The 21,085-nt window shown below is 43.7% G+C and overlaps 1 protein-coding gene across 2 annotated transcripts in view; it reads right to left on the bottom strand.

The window, feature by feature from the left end:
• LOC129830371 (bromodomain adjacent to zinc finger domain protein 2A-like) overlaps nucleotides 1-20,551 on the bottom strand; it is a 37,249-nt gene extending 16,698 nt beyond the window's left edge. For both annotated transcript variants that reach the window (XM_055892897.1, XM_055892898.1), the window contains exons 1-6: nucleotides 20,448-20,551; nucleotides 19,489-19,618; nucleotides 18,275-19,171; nucleotides 2,937-5,183; nucleotides 1,791-2,042; nucleotides 1,263-1,661 (exon numbers count right to left, since the gene is read on the bottom strand). In XM_055892897.1, the coding sequence (XP_055748872.1) occupies nucleotides 1,263-1,661; nucleotides 1,791-2,042; nucleotides 2,937-5,183; nucleotides 18,275-19,171; nucleotides 19,489-19,618; nucleotides 20,448-20,450 (3,928 nt within the window). In that variant the 5' untranslated portion in view covers nucleotides 20,451-20,551. The remainder of the gene's footprint in view (nucleotides 1-1,262; nucleotides 1,662-1,790; nucleotides 2,043-2,936; nucleotides 5,184-18,274; nucleotides 19,172-19,488; nucleotides 19,619-20,447) is intronic.
• Nucleotides 20,552-21,085: the final 534 nt, after the last annotated feature.

Genomic DNA, 21,085 nt, shown 5'->3' with positions numbered 1-21,085 from the left:
TTCAATGGCTGTGCGAAGTTACTGGATCTTGGCGGGAACTGGAACATGCTGTCGTACACGTCGGTCCAGAGCATCCCAAACATGCTCAATGGGTGACATGTCTGGTAAGTATGTAGGCCATGGAAAAACTGGGCCATTTTCAGTTTCCAGGAATTGTGTACAGATTCTTGCGACATGAGGCTGCGCATTATCATGCTGAAACATGAGGTGATGGCGGCAGATGAATGGCCCGACAATGGGCCTCAGGATCTCGTCAAGGTATCTCTGTGTATTCAAATTGCCATCGATGAAATCCTATTGCGTTCGTTTTCCATAGCTTATGCCTGCCCATACTGTAACCGCATCACCACCATGGGTCACTCTATTCACAACGTTGACATCAGCAAATAGCTCACCCACTCATACGCCGTTTGCCTAGTACAGTTGAACCAGTGATTCATCTGTGAAGAGCACACTTCTCCAGCGTGCCAGTGGCCATCAAAGGTGAGCATTTGCCCACTGAAGTCGGTTATGACGCCGAACTGCAGTCAGGTCAAGACCCTGGTGAGGACGACAAGCATGCAGATGAGCTTACCTGAGACGGTCTCAGACAGTTTGTGCAGATGTTCTTTGGTTGTGCAAACCCACAGTTTCATCAGCTGTCTGGGTGGCTGGTCTCAGAAGATTCCGCAGGTGAAGAAGCCGGATGTAGAGGTCAAGGTTTGGCATGGTTAGACGTGGTCTGCAGTTGTTAGACGAGTTGGACGTACTGTCAAATTCTCTAAAACGATGTTGGAGGCGGCTTATGGTAGAGAAATGAACATTACATTCTCTGGCAACAGCTCTGGGACATTATTGCAGTCAGCAAGCCAATTGCACGCTCCCTCAACCTGAGACATCTGTGGCATTGTGTTGTGAGAAAACTGCACATTTTAGAGTAGCCTTATTGTCCCCAGCACAAGGTGCACCTGTGTAATGATCATGCTGTTTAATCAGCTTCTTGATATGCCACACCTGTCAGATGGATGGATAATCTTGGCAAATGAGAAATGCTTACTGACAGGGTTGTAAAATTTATGCACAACATTTTAGAGAAATAAGCTTTTTGTGCGTATGAAACATTTATGGGATATTTTATTTCAGCTCGTGAAAAATGGGACCAACACTTTACATGTTGCGTTTATATTTTTGTTCAGTATACATCTAGAGAAACAACAACAAAAATATATATATACAATCATTTCCAGAATTTCCAGAATCAAAATAGTTAGCGTGTTCATTACCAGCAGTGGAACTGTCATCTCCATCATTGTCGTTATTGCCATCATTGGGTTTAGTGTCAACATCAATTTTCGCTATTTTGGGTGGCATCGGTTCCAGATTCTTGACCCTAACCTTCTTGGGTTTGATGGCCGGCGGGGTCTCGCCACTGGTCAGACATGGTTCATTGATGGTAGTGATAGGTCCACTTTGACCAGAAAGTAAGCCTTCAGCAGAACGTTCAGCCTCTACTGTGACTGCTACTGATTCTGTCTTCTTTCTCTTTCTTGGTGGTCCCTTCTCCTTTTTCTCTACTACCTCTCCTTTCTCAAGCTTCTTCTTCTTCCTCTCCACTTTTATCTTATCCACCTTTGGAGTTTTAACAGCGGACCTCCTCTGTGCTTGGCCGGGGACCTGGGGAACTGGAGAGAAAGACAACAGAAAGTCAGAAATCCTTGCTTGGCCATTGTACACAACTTTGTTTGCTCAAAATGAATTGGAGTTGCACAGAAATATCATAAAGGAAAAAAGGGACAAAGAAGTTGGTTTACCGGGAGTGGAGGCTGTTGGAGTGCGTGGCTTCCTGGGTTTCCTTGGTGTCTTTTGGCTGTTGGTGGGTACGGCTGGGGCGGCTAAGGGTAGGAGTGGGGCTGCAACCAGGTTCCCCACCAGGGCACTGAGCGCCGCTGTGTGCTTGCCTTTGTCCATAACAGGGGGAGCCATGATACTAACGGCACTGGCCTTAGTGGTGCCAGCAGAGTCGGGTATATCCTGACCCTCCGACTCACATTCACCTTCAAACCCTGTCAATAGGTCATAAGATTAAGGGTTAATGGTTAACAACCTCAAATTAACTGACAGTCACTGTTTGTTGACAAAATAAGTGCTCCCATAGCTGGCTGTGATAAATAGAGTTGATAATTAATCAACTGTAATTTCCAAGACCCAACCAACAACTCTTCAACCCACACACTATCTTACATAAAGGTGCTACACATGATGTAAAAAATATTTAAGCTGTAATTTTAGAAAATGACCATAACATACTGCATCTGCAGTAATAGCGTAATGATAGTGTTTCACAGTGTTACTTAACCACCAGCGTTGTGATTGGCTGTGATTTTGCTTCCTGATTTCTCCCGCTGGAGAGGCATCTGTTGTCAAAATGGGAAAGCTGTTCTGACTTTGTGGCTGTATCTAGTGGAAATCGCTCTGTCATTCCCTGGTTGCAAGAATTCTACACTCAATTTCAGTTTAAGTGAGAAATCAAGCACTTGGTTTAGGGATCAATGTACCATCTAAATCACTGTGAAATTATTTTGTCAATAACAAAGCATATGATTTTTTTCAGCTGTTTGAAGCCGGTGGACCAAAACCGAAAGTAAAAGGCTCAAGCACAGAGTTGAACCTTTTACTTTCGGTTTTGGCCCATCAACTTCAAACAGCTGTAAAAACCATATGCTTTGTTATTGACTAAATAATTTCACAGCGATTTAGATGCGACCGATATTAGCCTTTTTTCACACATGTTCAAAACATCTAGAAGTGACTGTTGGGATTCACAATACATTTGAGATCATTTGGAAAATTAAAAAGGAAGGAAACCAATGTGTAATTTTGTAATTTGGGTGAAATAACCCTTTAAGCTAACTAAATACAAACATAGGTTGTCATATCAACTATGGCAAGGATCTTACCTTTGTAGGCTGGGGGTGGTTTGGCAGGGCCATTTGAGCTTGACCGGGAAACGTCATTCTGGGAGGATTCAACACAGGAGTCCTCCATCTGAGAGGTGTTGTTCAGAGAGGAATCCAGCATGGACACCCCGGTACTCAGGCAGCTGTCAATGGTCTCCTCTGCCTGGGAAGAGTCCTCTGTTTGGGTATCATCCAGTGTCAAGTCCCTGGAGTCCTCCACAGAGGAGAAGCTGCTATCTATTGTAGTGTCAGCAACATGTGATATTTCATCCTCACGAGAGGGGTGATCCATGAGAGAGCTGTCACCCAAACAAGAGGTATCATCAAATCGAGATTTGCCGCCATCTATGCGAGAGCTGTCATCCAATTGAGAGGCGACATCCAATCGAGAGCAGTCTTCATCCATGCGAGAGGTATCATCAAACCGAGAGGTTTCACCATCTACACGGAAGCTGTCATCCAATCGAGACGTGTCATCCATTCGAGAGTTAGCGCAAAGTCTAGAAGTGTCACCAAACTGAGATGTGTCGTTGAGTGACGAGTCGTTACAGGCATCATCCTCTTCAGTAAAGCTGGTTTTCTCCATCCTGGTGCTGTCGAGGCACGTGGACACCTGCGACGACTCGTACGCAGACTCCTCATCCGCTGACTCGTCCATCTCACAGGTGTCATCCAGACCTCTTCTCTCCAGGGGAGAGTATGAGTGTCTCAGGGGGGCGGTGTCCATTCTCTCCGCACGCATTTTGTCGTCAAAGGAGTTCTCTTGGTCCTTGGGAGGCGGAGGAGTCCCAGGAATATCTGTGAGGGGTTTGTGTGAGTGTTTTTCAGATTGACGAGTAAGAGACTTGGTGGCATCCATCTTTGATGGTGTTCTAACTGGGTCGACTTTAGGCTGTGCAGAACTCCCCTCTGGTTTTCCATGTGGTTCTACAGAGGGTTCCTTCTTGTTGCCCATGGCCTTCTTGTTCCCCATGTCTCGCTCCTCTGGCTCAGCGGAAAACATGTGTTTAGGGGGTTGTGGAGGAGCAGGAACGGATAGGGAAGGCGCAGAGACAGCAGGAGGGGTTGAGGGGACCATATGAAGAGCAGTCATCACTAAAGGAGGCACAGACACCAAGGCAGGAGGCTCAGACATTGAAGAAACTCCGGAGGCTTGAGCTTTAGGGCCTTGGACTGTTAAAGGAGGCATAGATACCTCCTTTGGAGAAGAGGACACTGCAGACGCAGACTCTGTGGAGGGAGGAGAAACTACTGGGGGAGGAGTAGACACAGATCGAGGAGGTGAGGACACTGATATAGAAGGTGCACTGACTGTCCAAGGAGGATTGGGCACTGCTGAGGAAGCTTGCCTGACTGCAACCGAGGTAGTAGACACCGCTGGGGGGGACACAGAAACCGCTGGGGGAGGTGCAACTGCAGATATTGATGGAGTCCAAAACTTTTCTCGAGGAGTTCCAGATAAAGCTGTGGGAGAGGAAGTCAAAGGCGGTGGTCTGGATCCTTGAACCATCTGCTGAAGTGCAGAGATGGGCGCAGACATGGAGCGCAAGGGAGCACACACCATGGTAGGAGTAGAGACCATCGCAGGAGGTGCATATGTCATGGGAGCAGTCTGATGTGCCACAGACACTGGGGGAGGAGCACTGACTGGATGCGGAGCAGACACAGCTGGAGGTATAGAGGATTTGCCCAGGAGAAGAGGTGGTGCAGGTGGCTTGGGAAGAGGTACAGACACTGACGAGGGTGGAGATGCCCCTGATGGAGGTGTGGACAAAGACACTGGAGAAGGTCTTATGCTCATCAGAGGAGGCGAAGACAGCCCAGGAGGAGGTCCAAGCACAGGGAGAGAAGGAGAAGAGGACATGGGAGCCTCTGAGTTTCGGGGAGGCGCAGAACTAACAGAGAAGGATGAAACGACAGGAGGTCCTAATGTACCCATTGGAGACGTAGACATTGCAGGAGGTGCAGAGAGCCTAGAATGGGTGGAAGGCGCAGACACAGCCGGAGGATGGGACGACATCGAGTGTGGAGGCGCAGGTAGCGCAGACTCCCTCGCTGAGGTTGCCATTTCATGGTGCTGGGCCATTGGCTGCTCGGAGCGCTGGCAGTAGTCACTGGTGGGCCCCATCGGGGGTCCAGGGGGCATGGGAGGGTAGCTGTCGCTTTTAGGCAGCAGCTGGGTGACAGATGCCCTCTCCATCCCATTATAGCCTTTATCCACATCCTTAAACACTTCACTCATCCGCCCTAAGGAACAGGAACACAAGCAACAGTCAGACCATTAGAAACGACAGAAACACAACACAGCAGCCACAAGGTAACTCTAAGAGGGAATCTGGAGAGCAGATGGCGCTTTTAAAAAACACCTTGGGGACAATCTGCTGCATGCCAGCGTGCCACCTCAGTAAGACAGCAAAGGCAGCAATATAAATAGTGTCTGTATCATTGCAAGGGGCGAGGAGTTTTTCATTATGCATTGTGGTGCACATTAGATTTGAGGTATGCCACAACCTACGGGTGGCGGTGGAGAATAAGGATATGTGTAGGTGAGATACACAATTTTGGATGACAGTACATTTGACACATTCTCTCTTCTCCGCTCCTTACTGCATGTGCTGCCATAGAAATAAAATGAATAGAACGGGTGTCACCCAATCAAGTTAACGATGGCATAATGGGTCGACTGGTGGCCATTGTGAGTGTACCCATAGGAGCAAAGCAGGCAGGAAGTAAAATATGTACTAAAATATGAGCTGTGATTTGTTGAATCAACTGACATTACAAAAAATACATTCCATTGATAATTTGAATGAACATTCTACATTACCATGGAAATATTGCATCGCAATACCAAGCAGCCATTGCGAGTGTACCCATGAGTTTATCAGTCAAATTGCCAGGGTTAGAGGATCCAAGCCTGTTCTATTAATTATATTTCTATGTGTGCTGCTGCTGCTGCAGCATTGCGGTCATTCGGTCAGCTGTTCATTCAGAAAAAAAAGGATAAAATTATATGCTGCTGTTCTAGAATGTAAATTGTTGCATTTTCCCGCAATTCTCTGCGCCCCTCCCTGCATCAAGACCACATAGTCAGCTTCATATGAGGCTTCATAAGACGATCTATATTATATTTATTATTTGAAAGAGGCTTTGGTATTAGCCTGTGAGGGGCTCTGCGTGTGAGACAGGGCGGGAAACCTGAGGTGCAAAGTCTGGTGTCTTTGATACAATAGCGGCGTACAAACAAAGTGAGAGCGGGGTATGGGCATATTACATATGGCGACCATGGCTAAGGGAAACGCTGGCATCCTAAATACTTTTTCTTCACCTGTCCTGTGACCTGCCAGTGGACAATGTGGCCGTTGACGACAGCTATGTCTGTCAGGTGGAAAATGTACTTATTGTACAATTTGAGGGACTTTCTGGCACACTCAACAAAACTGCTCTGTATGCCCACTTTGTCAACTGCTCCCATTTTCTTATTGTACTCCAAGACACAGTCCGGCTTCATTTTCCTCTCCGGTGACATAGTCCAGTTTTCCAGTGACTGACATTTTATAGGTGTGCACAGTGGCCAGAACATGTGCACTGTGTTTTTGTTGTTGTGCTATTGACTGCCTTCACTCCACCTCCCCCTTGCTCATTTACTTTTAGAATATTGGTATCCCCTTCCTGTTGGATCTCACGATGCCACAGGCCCCTGTGTTCTCCCTCAAAAATGGTACGAGAAAAGGGTAAGACTACTGTCCACAAATACAGCGTGCCCCTTTTCCAAGTCTGGCTGCAACATGGTGACCACTACTGATCCAGATATGGCAAGACCCTCAACATCTATTATATCTGTGGTGGAGCCGGTGTAGATGATCAGGTCCTGTACGTATCTTGTCAGACAGTCACATAAAACAATGAACTTCACTCCAAATCTGTGGCGCTCTGATGGGATGTTTTGGCGGAACGCAAGCCTCCCTTACCAAGCCATGAGAGACTCATCAATGCACAAATCCTGTGAGGCACAAACACTCTTCAAAAATGCCCTGGACAAGCTGCCCAGGACATTACCAATTTTATGATGGGGGTCAGCGAGGTTGGCAGTGGCGTTGTTCACTAAGTGGAGCGCTCTCAGCAAGACAAGGAAGTAAGTCCTGGGAAAAGGGGGGGGCTGCAGCATATGGTCAGTGGTCCCTCATACAGCCCTTCTTCACTAGCCCCATCAGCAACACTTTGAAGAGGAAGGTATATAGTGCATTCGGAAAGTATACAGACCCCTTGAATTTATTCAAATTTTGTTATGTTAGACTTATTCTAAAATTGTTTATTTTATTTTATTCCCCTCATCAATATACATGCTTGGACCAGGGTTGCACATTCTCGGTTATATTCAGAGGTGGAAACTTTCGTTAGGAATTAAAGAGAAAATATGGGAATAAAGGGGAATATGGGAATTAAAAGAAATATATGCAATTTAATATTAATACCATTTAAATGTACAGTTGAAGACGGAAGTTTACATACACCTTAGCCAAATACTCAGTAAAACTCAGATTTTCACAATTCTTGACATTTAATCCTAGTAAAAAGTCCCTGTTTTAGGCCAACTGGAATCACCACATTATGTTAAGAATTTGAAATGTCAGAATAATAGAAGAATGATTTATTTCAGCTTTAATTTCTTTCATCACATTCCCAGTGGTCAGAAGATTACATACACTCAATTAGCATTTTGTAGCATTGCCTTAACATTGTTTAACTTGGGTCAAACGTTTCGGGTAGCCTTCCACATCCTTCCCACAAGTTAGGTGAATTTTGGCCCTTTCCTCCTGACAGAGCTGGTGTAACGGAGTCAGGTTTGTAGGGCCTCGTTGCTCGCACATGCTTTTTCAGTTCTGCCCACAAATGTTCCATAGGATTGAGGTCAAGGCTTTGTGATGGTCACTCCAATACCTTGACTTTGTTGTCCTTAAGCCATTTTGCCACAACTTTGGAAGTATGCTTGGGGTCATTGTCCATTTGGAAGACCCATTTGCGACCAAGCTTTAACTTCCTGATTGATGTCTTGAGATGTTGCTTCAATATATCCACATCATTTTTCTTCCTCATGATGCCATCTATTTTGTGAAGTGCACCAGTACCTCCTGCAGCAAAGCACCCCCACAACATGATGCTGCAACCCCCATGCTTCACGGTTGGGATGGTGTTCTTCGGCATGCAAGCCTCCCCCTTTCTCCTCCAAACATAACTATGGTCATTATGGCCAAACAGTTCTATTTTTGTTTCATCAGACCAGAGGACATTTCTAGAAAAAGTACAATCTTTGTCCCCATGTGCAGTTGCAAACCGTAGTCTGGCTTTTTTATGGCGGTTTTGGAGCAGTGGCTTCTTCCTTGCTGAGCGGCCTTTCAGGTTATGTCGATATAGGACTCGTTTTACTGTGGATATAGATACTTTTGTACCTGTTTCCTCCAGCATCTGCGTGGTTCCATGGTGTTAATACTTGCATACTATTGTTTGTACAGATGAATGTGGTACCTTCAGGAGTTTGGAAATTGCTCCCAAGGATGAACCAGACTCGTGGAGGTCTACAACTATTTTTCTGAGGTCTTGGCTGATTTCTTTTGATTTTCCCATGATGTCAAGCAAAGAGGCACTGAGTTTGAAGGTAGGCCTTGAAATACATCCACAAGGATACCTCCAATTGACTCAAATTATGTCCATTAGCCTATCAGAAGATTCTAAAGCCATGACATAATTTTCCAAGCTGTTTAAAGGCACAGTCAACTTAGTGTATGTAAACTTCTGGCCCACTGGAATTGTGATACAGTGAATTTTAAGTGAAATAATCTGTCTATAAACAATTGTTGGAAAAATTACTTATGTTATACACAAAGTAGATGTCCTAACCAACTTGCCAAAACTAAAGGTTTTTTAAATAGAAATTTGTGGTGGTTGAAAACGAGTTTTAATGACTCCAACCTAAGTGTATGTAACCTTCCGACTTCAACTGTAGATGTTTTTTGCATTGGATATATTTACCATATCATCCGGAGACAGAAACATAAACCTTTTACCTTATCATAAGTAGACATAATTGCAAATTATTAAATTCTTATGTATAGAAAAAAATTTGTTTAGTTACGAATTGAACTTTAATTAAATGAATTGACCAAAAAGATTTTCAACATACATCTGTAAAATGACAGTCTGGTAACTAAAGCTTTGGTTGTGTTCCTCTCAGGCTTCCATGTCTTCTCCCTAGACCTCCCTGTCGGCGGCAGGTAGCGTAGTGGTTAGAGCGTTGGGCCAGTCACTGAAAGGTTGCTAGATCAAATCCCTGAGCTGACAAGGTAAAATATGTTGTTCCACCCCTGAACAAGGCAGTTAACCCACTGTTCCTAGGCTGTCATTGTAAATAAGAATGTATTCATAACTGACTTGCCTAGTTAAATAAAGGTTAAAAATGTCCACCTCTTGAACATCAGACTGAGGCCTCATCTTCACTGTCACTTTCCAACCTTGTTGAGGATGGCTTGTTGTCCGTCCAACCTTGCTCGTATGACCACCAATTCTTCAATCCTTGTATTGTTCAGCCTGTTGCGTGCTTTGGTGTGTGTGTTCCCAAACAAGGGCATTTGCGCTCTGAGGCGGCTGATGTTGGTGGGATTTGGAGGATGAAGGCAACAGGGGAAAAAGCCTCAGATCCACAAAGTCCCTTCCACCGGGCCTGATGAGATATGTTGGCGCGACTGCCATCTTGCATCTCCATCCCAAAGCCCTTGCCTGGAAGTGTACTTCGCCAGACTACCAAGAACCTTGCCCTCATCCAGGCCAAGGTCGCGAGACACGGTAGTGATGACACCATAGGCCTTGTTGATCTCTGCACCAGACAGGATGCTCTTGCCAGCATACTTGGGGTCCAACATGTACGCTGCGGCGTGTATGGACTTCAGTCTTCACGCTTTATGATGCATTTCAGAACTCCAGCTTTCTCTGCCTGTAACAACAGGGAAGTGGGCAGGACAGTACGGATTTCTTCTCTTACATCTGCAAGCAGAGTCTGAACATCAGACAGGTTGGCATTGTCTCCCTCAATCCGTGCTGCTGCTATAGGTTTCAGGAATTTCAGGCTGCTTTCCACTCTCTCCCAAAATACATAATGCAGGAGGATCCTCTTGATGGGGCTGTCCATATCGGCAGACTGTGATATGGCCATTTTTTGGAGACTCCTTCCCCTCCAGGAGACTTGTCAAACATGACGACAATACCACCCCAATGGGTGTTGCTGGGCAGCTTCAATGTGGTGCTCTTATTCTTCTCACTTTGGTTGGTGAGGTAGATTGCTGCTATAACAAGTTGACCCTTCACATACCTAACCATTTCCTTGGCTCTCTTATAGAGTGTATCCATTGTTTTCAGTGCCATGATATCCTTGAGGAGCATTCAATGCAGAGCAGCACAGCCAATGGGTGTGATGTGAGGGTAGGACTCCTCCACTTTAGACCAAGCAGCCATCAGGTTCGCAGCATTGTCTGTCACCAGTGCAAATACCTTCTGTGGTCCAAGGTCATTGATGACTGCCTTCAGCTCATCTGCAATGTAGAGACCGGTGTGTCTGTTGTCCCTTGTGTCTGTGCTCTTGTAGAATACTGGTTGAGTGGTGGAGATGATGTAGTTAATTATTCCTTGCCCACAAACATTTGACCACCCATCAGAGATGATTGCAATAGTCTGCTATCGCTATGATTTGCTTGACCTTCACTTGCAGCACCAAGTCTACGACCAAAGGGCCCTTTAACAGCTTCTACCCCCAAGCCATAAGACTGCTGAACAATTAATCAAAATGGCCACACGGACTATTTACATTGAACCTCCCCCCTTTGTTTTTACACTGCTGCTAATCGCTGTTTATTATCTATATATAGTCACTTTACAAATTACCGACTAACCTGCACCCCCGCACATTGCCTCGGTACCAGTACCCCCTGTATATAGCCTCGGTATTGTTACGTAATTTTCCTTTCAGACCCTTGACTCAGTACTTTGTTGAAGAACCTTTGGCAGCGATTACAGCCTCGAGTCTTCATTGGTATGACGCTACATGCATGGCACACCTGTATTTGGGGAGTTTCTCCCATTCTTCTCTGCAGATCCTCTCAAGTTCTGTCAAGTTGGATTGGGAGCGTCGCTACACAGCTATTTTCAGCTCTCTCCAGAGTCCGGGCTCTGGCTAGGCCACTCAAGGACATTCAGAGACTTGTCCCAAAGCCACTCCTGCGTTGTCTTCGCTGTATGCTTAGGGTCATTGTCCTGTTGGAAGGTGAACCTTCGCCCCAAATCAAATCAAACTTTATTTGCCACATGCGCCGAATACAACAAGTGTAGACTTTATCGTGAAATGCTTACTTACACGCCCTTCACCAAAAGTGCAGTTCAAGAAGAAGAAAATATTTACCAAGTAAGCTAAAATAAAGTAATAATAAAAAGTAACAAGAATAATAACAAGGCTATACTTTTTATTTTATTTAACCTTTATTAAACTAGGCAAGTCAGTTAAGAACAAATTCTTATTTACAATGACGGCCTAGTAACAGCATACAGGAACTCAAGTCCCTTGGTTCACCTGACCTAGAATTCCTCACAATCAAATGCCGACCGCATTATCTCCCAAGAGAATTCTCGTTGGTTATTGTCATAGCCGTGTATATCCCCCCTCAAGCCGATACCACGACAGCCCTCAAGGAACTTCACTGGACTTTATGCAAAATGGAAACCATGTATCCCGAGGCTGGATTTATTGTAGCTGGGGATTTTAACAAAACACATTTGAGAACAAGGCTACCTAAATTCTATCAGCATATTGATTGTAGCACTTGGGCTGGCAAAAGACTGGATCACTGCTACTCCCTCCTTCCGGCAAATCTGACCACGACTACATTTTACTCATCCCTTCCTATAGGCAGAAACTCAAACAGGACGTCCCCATGATAAGGACTATTCAACGCTGGTCTGACCAATGGGAATCCACGCTTCAAGATTGTTTTGATCACGCGGAACTGAAAGCGCGAACCACTGCAATTAACCATGGAAAGGTGACTGGCAATATGGCACAAAACAAACAGTGAAGTCATTCCATCCTCAAAGCAATCAAACAAGTGAAATTTCAGTAGAGAGACAAAGTGGAGTCACAATTCAACGTCTGAGACACGAAACATATGTGGCAGGGTCTACAGACAATCACGGACTACAAAAAGAAAACCAGCCACGTCATGGACACCGACGTTGTGCTTCCAGACAAACTAAAACACCTTCTTTGCCCATTTTGAGGATAATACAGCGCCACCGACACGGCCCGCTACCAAGGACTGTGGGCCCTCATTCTCTCATTCTCATTCTTCGACATGAGTAAGACATTTAAACACGTTTACCATCGCAAGGCTGCCGGCCCAGACGGCATCCCTAGCCGCGTCCTTAGAGCATGCTCAGACCAGCTGGCTGGAGTGTTTACGGACATATACAATCTTTCCCTATCCCAGTCTGCTGTCCCAACATGCGTCAAGATGGCCACCATTGTTCCTGTACAAAGGTAACTGACTATCACCCCATAGCACTCACTTTTGTCATGATGTGCATTGAGAGACTAGTCAAGGATATCACCTTACCCGTCACTTCAATTTGCGTACCGCCCCAATAGGTCCATAGACGATGCAATCGCCATCACACTGCCCTATACCATCTGGACAAGCGGAATACCTATGTAAGAATGCTGTTCATTGACTACAGCTCAGCATTCAACACCATAGTACCCTCCAAGCTCATCATTTAGCTTGAGGCCCTGGGTCTCAACCCCGCCCTGTGCAACTGGGTCCTGGACTTCCTGACGGGCTGCCCACAGATGGTGAAGGTAGGAAACAACATCTCCACTTCGCTGATCCTCAACACTGGGGCCCCACAAGGGTGCGTGTTCTGCCCCCTCCTGTACTCCCTGTCGACCCATGACTGCGTGGTCATGCACACCTCCAACTCAATCATCAAGTTTGCAGACGCCACAACAGTAGTGGGCTTGATTACAAACAATGACGAGACAGCCATATAGGGAGGAGGTGAGGGCCCTCGGAGTGTGGTGTCACGAAAACAACCTCTCACTCAACGTCAACAAAAAAAGAGATGATCGTGGACTTCAAGACAGCAAAGGGAGCATCCCCCTTTCCACATCAACGGGACAGCAGTGGAGAAAGTGGAACCCGAGCCAATGCCTGTTTACCCCACTACCATCCAGAAGGCGAGGTTAGTACAGGTGCATCAAAGCTGTGACCGAGAGACAGAAAAATAGCTTCTATCTCAAGGCCATCAGACTGTTAAACAGCCATCACTAACACAGAGGCTGCTGCCCACAAACTTGAGTTCCTTGGCCACTTCAATGGATCACTAGTCACTTTAATGTTTATACTGTATTTTATACCATCTATTGAGTCTTGCTTATGCCGCTCTGTCATTGCTCATCCATACATTTATATGTATATATTCTTATTAAATTCCTTTACTTAGACGTGTGTATTAGGTAGTTGTTGTGGAATTGTTAGATTACTTGTTAGATATTGCTGCACTGTCGGAACTAGAAGCACAAGCACTTCACTTCAATACACTCACAATAACATCTACTAACCATGTGTTTGATGTGTCATCTACTAACCAATAAAATTTGATTTAATTTTGTGTGCCTTTCCAAATCATACCCATGTCCAATCAATTGAATTTACCACAGGTGGACTCCAATCAAGCTGTTGAAACATATCAAGGATGATCAATGGAAACAGGATGCACCTGAGTTCAATTTTGAGACTCATAGCAAGCGGTCTAAATACTAATGTAAATAAGGTATTTCTGTAAGCAACAATTACTTGTTTTCACTTTGTCATTATGGGGTATTGTGTGTAGATTGATGGGGGTATTTTATCCATTTTAGAATAAGTAACTAAATGTACTTTGAAAAGGTAATTAGGTAAAATCCAAACTGCTGTGAAAAACTCAATATTTAAATCTAAAATGTCACAAAAATTGCAAGAACAAATCACTACGGGGGTCATATGTTAAGAATAGAGGTTGACCGATTAATCGCAATGGCCGATTAATTAGGGCCGATTTCAAGTTTTCATAACAATCGGTAATCTGCATTTTTGGACAATGATCATGGCCGATTACATTGCACTCCAAGAGGAGACTGCGTGGCAGGCTGACTACCTGTTATGCGAGTGCAGCAAGGAGCCACGGTACGGTGCTAGCTAGCATTAAACGTATCTTATAAAAAACAATCAATCTTAACATAATCACGAGTTAACTACACATGGTTGATGATATTACTAGTTTATCTAGCTTGTCCTGCGTTGCATATAATCGATGTGGTGCCTGTTAATTTATCATTGAATCATAGCCTACTTCTCCAAACGGGTGATTTAACAAGTGCATTCGCGAAAAAAGCACCGTCGTTGCACCAATGTGTACCTAACCATAAACATCAAGGCCTTTCTTAAAATCAATGCACAAGTATATATTTTTAAACCTGCATATTTAGTTAATATTTCCTGCTAAGATGAATTTATTTTAACTAGGGAAATTGTGTCACTTCTCTTGCATTTTGTGCAACAGGGTCAGGGTATATGCAGCAGTTTGGGCCACCTGGCTCGTTGCAAACTGTGTGAAGACTATTTCTTCCTAACTAGACAGCCAACTTCACCAAACGGGGGATGATTTAACAAAAGGTAATTTGCGAAAAAAGCACAATCGATGCACGAATGTACCTAACCATAAACATCAATGCCTTTCTTAAAATCAATACACAGAAGTATATTTTTTTAAACTGCATATTTAGTTAACAGAAATCCAGGTTAGCAGGCAATATTAAATTAGAGAAATTGTGTCACTTTTTTTTCACTTCTCTTGCGTTCATTGCACACAGAGTCAGGGTATATGCAACAGTTTGGGCCGCCTGGCACGTTGCGAACTAAACATTGAAGGTTGTGCAATGTAACAGGAATATTTAGGCTTATGGATGCCACCCATTAGATAAAATACCGAACGGTTCCATATTTCACTGAAAGAATATGAACAGAAACCAACAGAAACCTAAAGCACAACGGACCCGTTTTGATAACGGGAAAACAACAATATTTCACTGAAAGAATAAACGTTTTGTTTTCGAAACGATAGTTTCCGGATTTGACCACGATTATGATCTTTCAACGCCGATACCGATTATTGGAGGACCCAAAAAAAGCCGATACCGATTAGTCTGCCGATTTTTATATATATATTTGTAATAATGACAATTACAACAATACTGAATGAACACTTATTTTGACTTCATATAATACATCAATAAAATCTATTTAGTCTCAAATAAATAATTTGGTTTAAATAATGCAAATACAAAGTGTAAAAGAGAGTAAAAGTGCAATATGTGCCATGTAAAAAAGCTAACGTTTAAGTTTCTTGCTCAGAACGTGATAACATATGAAAGCTGGTGGTTCCTTTTAACACAGAGTCTTCAATATGCCCAGTTTTAGGTTGTAGTTATTATAGGACTATTTCTCTCTATACCATTTGTATTTCATATACCTTTGACTATTGAATGTTCTTATAGGCACTATAGTATTGCCAGCATAATCTCGGGAGTTGATAGGCTTGAAGTCATAAACAGCACTATGCTTCAAGCATTGCGATTAACTGCTGGCAAACGCAGGAAAGTGCTGTTTGAATGAATGCTTACGAACCTGCTGCTGCCTACCACCGCTCAGTCAGATTGCTCTATCAAATCATAGACTTAATTATAATATAACAAACACACAAAAATACAAGTCTCTGGTCATTAATATGGTCAAATCCGGAAACTACCCTAAGTCTAAATATTGCTGTTACATTGCACAATCTTCCATGTTATGTCATAATTATGTAAAATTCTGGCAAATTAATTACGGTCTTTGTTAGGAAGAAATGGTCTTCACACAGTTCGCAACGAGCCAGGCGGTCCAAACTGCTGCATATACCCGGACTCTGCTTACACTGAACGCAAGAGAAGTGACACAATTTCCCTAGTTAATATTGCCTGCTAATATACATTTCTTTTAACTAAATATGCAGGTTTAAAAAATATATACTTGTGTATTGATTTTAACTTCTCTAGGTTAGGGGGCAGCATTCGGAATTTTGGATGAAAAGCACGCCCAAATTAAACTGGCTGCTACTCAGGCCCAGAAGATATGATATGCATATAACTGGTAGATTTGGATAGAAAACACTCTAAAGTTTCCAAAACTGTTAAAATAGTGTCTGTGAGTATAACAGAACTGATTTGGCAGGCGAAAACCTGAGAAAAATCCATTCAGGAAGTAGTTTTTTGGGGGGGGTTTTGTAGTTTTCTATTCAATGCCATTTCAGCATCCATTACAGTATCCATTGACTTAGGACTCCAAATGCAGTTCCTATGCCTTCCACTAGATGTCAACAGTCTTTAGAAATTATTTCAGGCTTGTATTCTGAAAAATTAGGAAGTAAGAGCAGTCTGAATGAGTGAACCCTAAAGTGTCACAGAGCTTTTTCATGCGTGCGACCGAGAGAGTGCCTTTCTTGTTCACCTTTTATATTGACAACGTTATTGTCCGGTTGAAATATTATCGATTATTTAGGCTAAAAACAACCTGAGGATTGAATATAAACATCGTTTGACATGTTTCTACAAACTTTACGGATACAATATGTATTTTTTGTCTGCCTGTTTTGACTGCGTTTGAGCCTGTGGATTACTGAAGAAAACGTGCGAACAAAACTGAGGTTTTTGGAAATAAAGAGACTTTATCGAACAAAAGGAACATTTATTGAGTAAATGAATGTCTGCTGAGTGCAACTATATGAAGATCATCAAAGGTAAGGGACAAATTTTCTCTCTATTTCTGACTTGTGTAACTCTTCTACTTTGCTGGTTACTGTTTGTAATGATTTGTCTGCTGGGCTATGTTCTCAAATAATCTTAAATTAAGGTATGCTTTCGCCGTAAAGCATTAAAAAAATATATATATTTTTTTATTTATCTGACACCGTGGTTGGATTCACAAGAAGTTAATCTTTAAACCTATGTAAAATATGTTTTTTTCCCTGAATTTTTATAATGAGTATTTCTGTATTTGAATTTGGCGCCTTGCAGTTTCACTGGCTATTGAAGTGGTGGGACGCTACCGTCTTACGTACCCTAGAGAATTTAAGAAAGGCATTGATGTTTATGGTTAGGTACATTGGTGCTACGATTGTGCTTTTTTCGCGAATGCATTTTTGTTAAATCATCACCCGTTTGGCGAAGTAAGCTGTGTAGGCGTCCAAAAATGCAGATTACTGATTGTTATGAAAACTTGAAATCGGACCGTCGACCTCTAAAACATACATTTACATTTTAGTAATTTAGCAGACGCTCTTATCCAGAGCGACTTACAGTAGAGTGCATACATTTTTTATTACATTTTTACATACTGAGACAAGGATATCCCTACCGGCCAAACCCTCCCTAACCCGGACGACGCTATGCCAATTGTGCATTGCCCCACGGACCTCCCGGTTGCGGCCGGCTGCGACAGAGCCTGGGCGCGAACCCAGAGACTCTGGTGGCGCAGCTAGCACTGCGATGCAGTGCCCTAGACCACTGCGCCACCCGCCACCCGGTTTTACCCTGGTAAAACTGACTATCCTACCGATCCTTGACTTTGGCGATATCATTTACAAAATAGCCTCCAACACTCTACTCAGTAAATTGGATGCAGTCTATCACAGTGCCATCCGTTTTGTCACCAAAGCCCCATATACTACCCACTAGAGGTCGACCGATTAATCGGAATGGGGCCGATTTCAAGTTTTTCATAACAATCGGAAATCTGTATTTTTGGACACCGGTTCAACTTACCCCACTCTCCTCTAAATGAAAATATACCTAGTTAACTTATGAAGTGGAAAAAGTAGACACTTTGAGAAAACACTGAAATATATGTTTTCATATCGGCAAAGGTTTTCAGTTCTGTCATGGAAACATTGTTTTTTATTAAATCTGCTTAGCAAATTAAATCACTGACAGCTGAGGCACTGATTAGGCCTAATTGAGCGTAATTGAGTCATCGTTTGGAAATAAAAATCGCTTTGAAATAGGTATTTCGAACTCCAGTGATATATAGTGCCGTTTCCACAGACACTGGCTCTAGCGACCATATGAAAATGAAACACGGAAACAGATACTTACTTCTTTAGTGCCATAAAAAAAGGGACTAGGTTACTCTGAAAACTTGCCACCTGTGTAAATATTTAAATCTTACCTTGCATGACAGCAGGCATCCCCACAGTCCCTCCATGGGGACTCCTCTCCCTGGTCTGGCTCTGGGGCGATCCACTATCCGCCATTGTCGAGGGTGACATCATTGGGACAGAGGCCACCCCCAGGGGGAGGGGGCTGCCAGTGCCTCCCTGGCCAATGTGGTGGTGCTGTGGACTGCCCCGTGGAGGGGTGAAATTTTGGGAGGTAGGGGGCATCATCTGAGCCTGGGACTGAGATTGTGATGGGGGCTGGGGTTGTGGAGCTGGAAGAGGTGGGTGCTGGGGCTGGTAGTAGGGAATCCCATTGGGTACCATGCTGTAGTGCTGAGGTTGCTGCTGGTGTTGCTGCTGGTGATGTGGGTGGTGGTGCGGGTGGAGGTGCTGCTGTGTCTGTTGGTGAGGGGATGACTGTGGAGGCTGCTGATGGTGATGCTGTGAGGGCGCAATCCCAGGGTGCACCTGGCTCTGGTAGGACCCGTACACACCTTGTGAGTTATACCCCATTGCCATGGCTGTGCTGCTCTGCTGTTGCCCCGGGTTACCCCTGTTCCAGTACTGGCCCCCTGTAAGAGTCACGTTTGGTGGGGCCGCCACGGGTGGCTGACGGGACCCAGACATGCCCCCGTTCAGTTGGTACTGTCCATGATCCTGGAAGTGGTGCTGGCTCTGTTGCTGCATCCCCCCAGGTGGAGGCTGCTTCTGGTGCATGCCATGCCCAGGAGACGAGCCCATGGCTGGGCTGTACTGTGGCTGTCCTCCCCACAGGTAGTCGTAGCCCATGCTACTCTGGTGGTGGTGGTTGCTCATGTGGGGATATGAGGCTGTTGGAAGGTGTGAGCCAGGCACACTAGGCCCAATTACAGTAGTGACGCCATTCACATTCATTTCGCCATTCATATCTGTAAAGGTGGTCAGGGGTGAATCAGATTATTAATTGTTCAGTGTGTTCAATTCACACAGCATCCACAGGTCATGCATCCTGCAATCATAAAATGTCCAGTGAATTTAAGGTGAGGTTACATCAATTTGTTATGATATGATCATGATATTGATTGCTTATACACCGAACACCTGGTCTAGAGTTACATACAATATTTTGCTCATTATAAGGGGTCAAGAGACTAGGGCAGAGAGAGATGAAATATAAATCAGTTATTGATATAGAAATAGTGAAGCAGCGAGTAACCACAGCAAATGTGGTTAGAGGGGTACTCACTTTTCTCCTGTGGAGGGAAACTCATGGGAGACCTGTTAGAATAGAGAGAATCCCCTGAGGAGAGTTTCAGTCCTGAGTTAGCAGACACGGAGGAGTGGCTGCCATAGTTGAAATGGTTGTTCGACTCCATCTGAAAAAGACAAGTAGCACAGACCACAAGTCATGAACAGAAACCAGAAAAAATATTTTACCTGCATATCAAATAAAATACAAATCACAAATTCCATGCAGCTGTCTCATAAATAGGCTATTCTTACAAGCATAATACACATGCAATGGATGGTTTTCATAAATAAAATGTGTGTATTATAAAATAAATAGAAAATAGTATGTGTTATTTTAAAAACAAAGTAGCTAGTTAGATCCATACACTAACATTACTTGGTTAGAACTGCAGGCGTTGGCAAGCCTGAGATGGACTACTATGGATGACACGGTGTGGAATTAATTATCAAACATTGCCCTCCCATAGCTCCCTAACAATGTCGCAGTTAAAGCAGCGAAGGGGATGCTCTGGCCAACAAAATAATGGACAATGAACGCCACGGATTGATCCACGGTAGCTAAAGCACAACGGACCCGTTTTGATAACGGAAAACAACAATATTTTGGTCTGAGAAATATGTTTTCAAGATAACTACAAGTTGAAAAAAATGTATATCGTAGTTTACAACAGGTACATATTGTATGGAACGTCAAACCATTCGTAAACCCTATGTTTAACTGCGTTTTTCAACATCCATCCCACGATAAACAGTAATATTAGCACGAAGAGCTAACTAACACTAGTAGCTAGCTGAAAACATTGGCGTTCTATACTACCGTAGCTCGCTGCAACATACATGTTTGGGCCATATCACAAATATATGGTAATGCAATAACCAAAACAGCAGTTAGTCATTTATTAGTTACTTTCGAAGGACATAAAATGTTATTCGATTGTACATAATTCTGCTTACCATCTCACACTGGCTGGGCTAACTACCACACGTGACCATGCGCTCGCGGATATTACCCCCTGGATGGACCTGAATTTCTCTCATCCACAGATCAACTAGCTACCTCGATGATCTGTGGAGCTAGCTAAGTGTTCATCGACATAAATCAAAATGTAGCCCTCTGATAAAAAAAAATCAACATTTGGTTTCTCACTGTGGCTATGTTTAATAAAAACTATTGTTGTACATTTATTTCATGATAACATTAGCTATTTGACGTGTCCAGTTGAAGTTCATTCATTTAATGTTCGCTGGTTAGCTAGCTCAATATAGCTAAACCATCTAGCTACAGTGGCTAACGTTATCCAGTTGCTTATCAAACGGTCAACAACGGAAACAAAAAGGGCTTAGTAGGGCTTGTAATGTTAGTGAAATTCAATAACAAAATTGCTCGAGCAGTTGCATTAAGCATGTTACGTTTTGGTATTGTCGATATATTGACTAGCTATCGTTACTTAATTTGTGTACAACAGTATCTACATATTTTCAAATGAACTTTAATTCAAAACTCGCTAGTAGATAAGTGGCTAAAGCTAATTAAATAACGTCATTTCCAACCAGCGAGATAGGCCTATCTGGTTAGCAACACCGCGCGCAGT

The sequence above is a fragment of the Salvelinus fontinalis genome, chromosome 31 (assembly GCF_029448725.1).
Source record: "Salvelinus fontinalis isolate EN_2023a chromosome 31, ASM2944872v1, whole genome shotgun sequence".
Classification (NCBI taxonomy): domain Eukaryota; kingdom Metazoa; phylum Chordata; class Actinopteri; order Salmoniformes; family Salmonidae; genus Salvelinus; species Salvelinus fontinalis.
The sequence above is the reverse complement of the archived record's forward strand: the minus strand, read 5'-3'. Positions and strand labels throughout refer to the sequence as shown.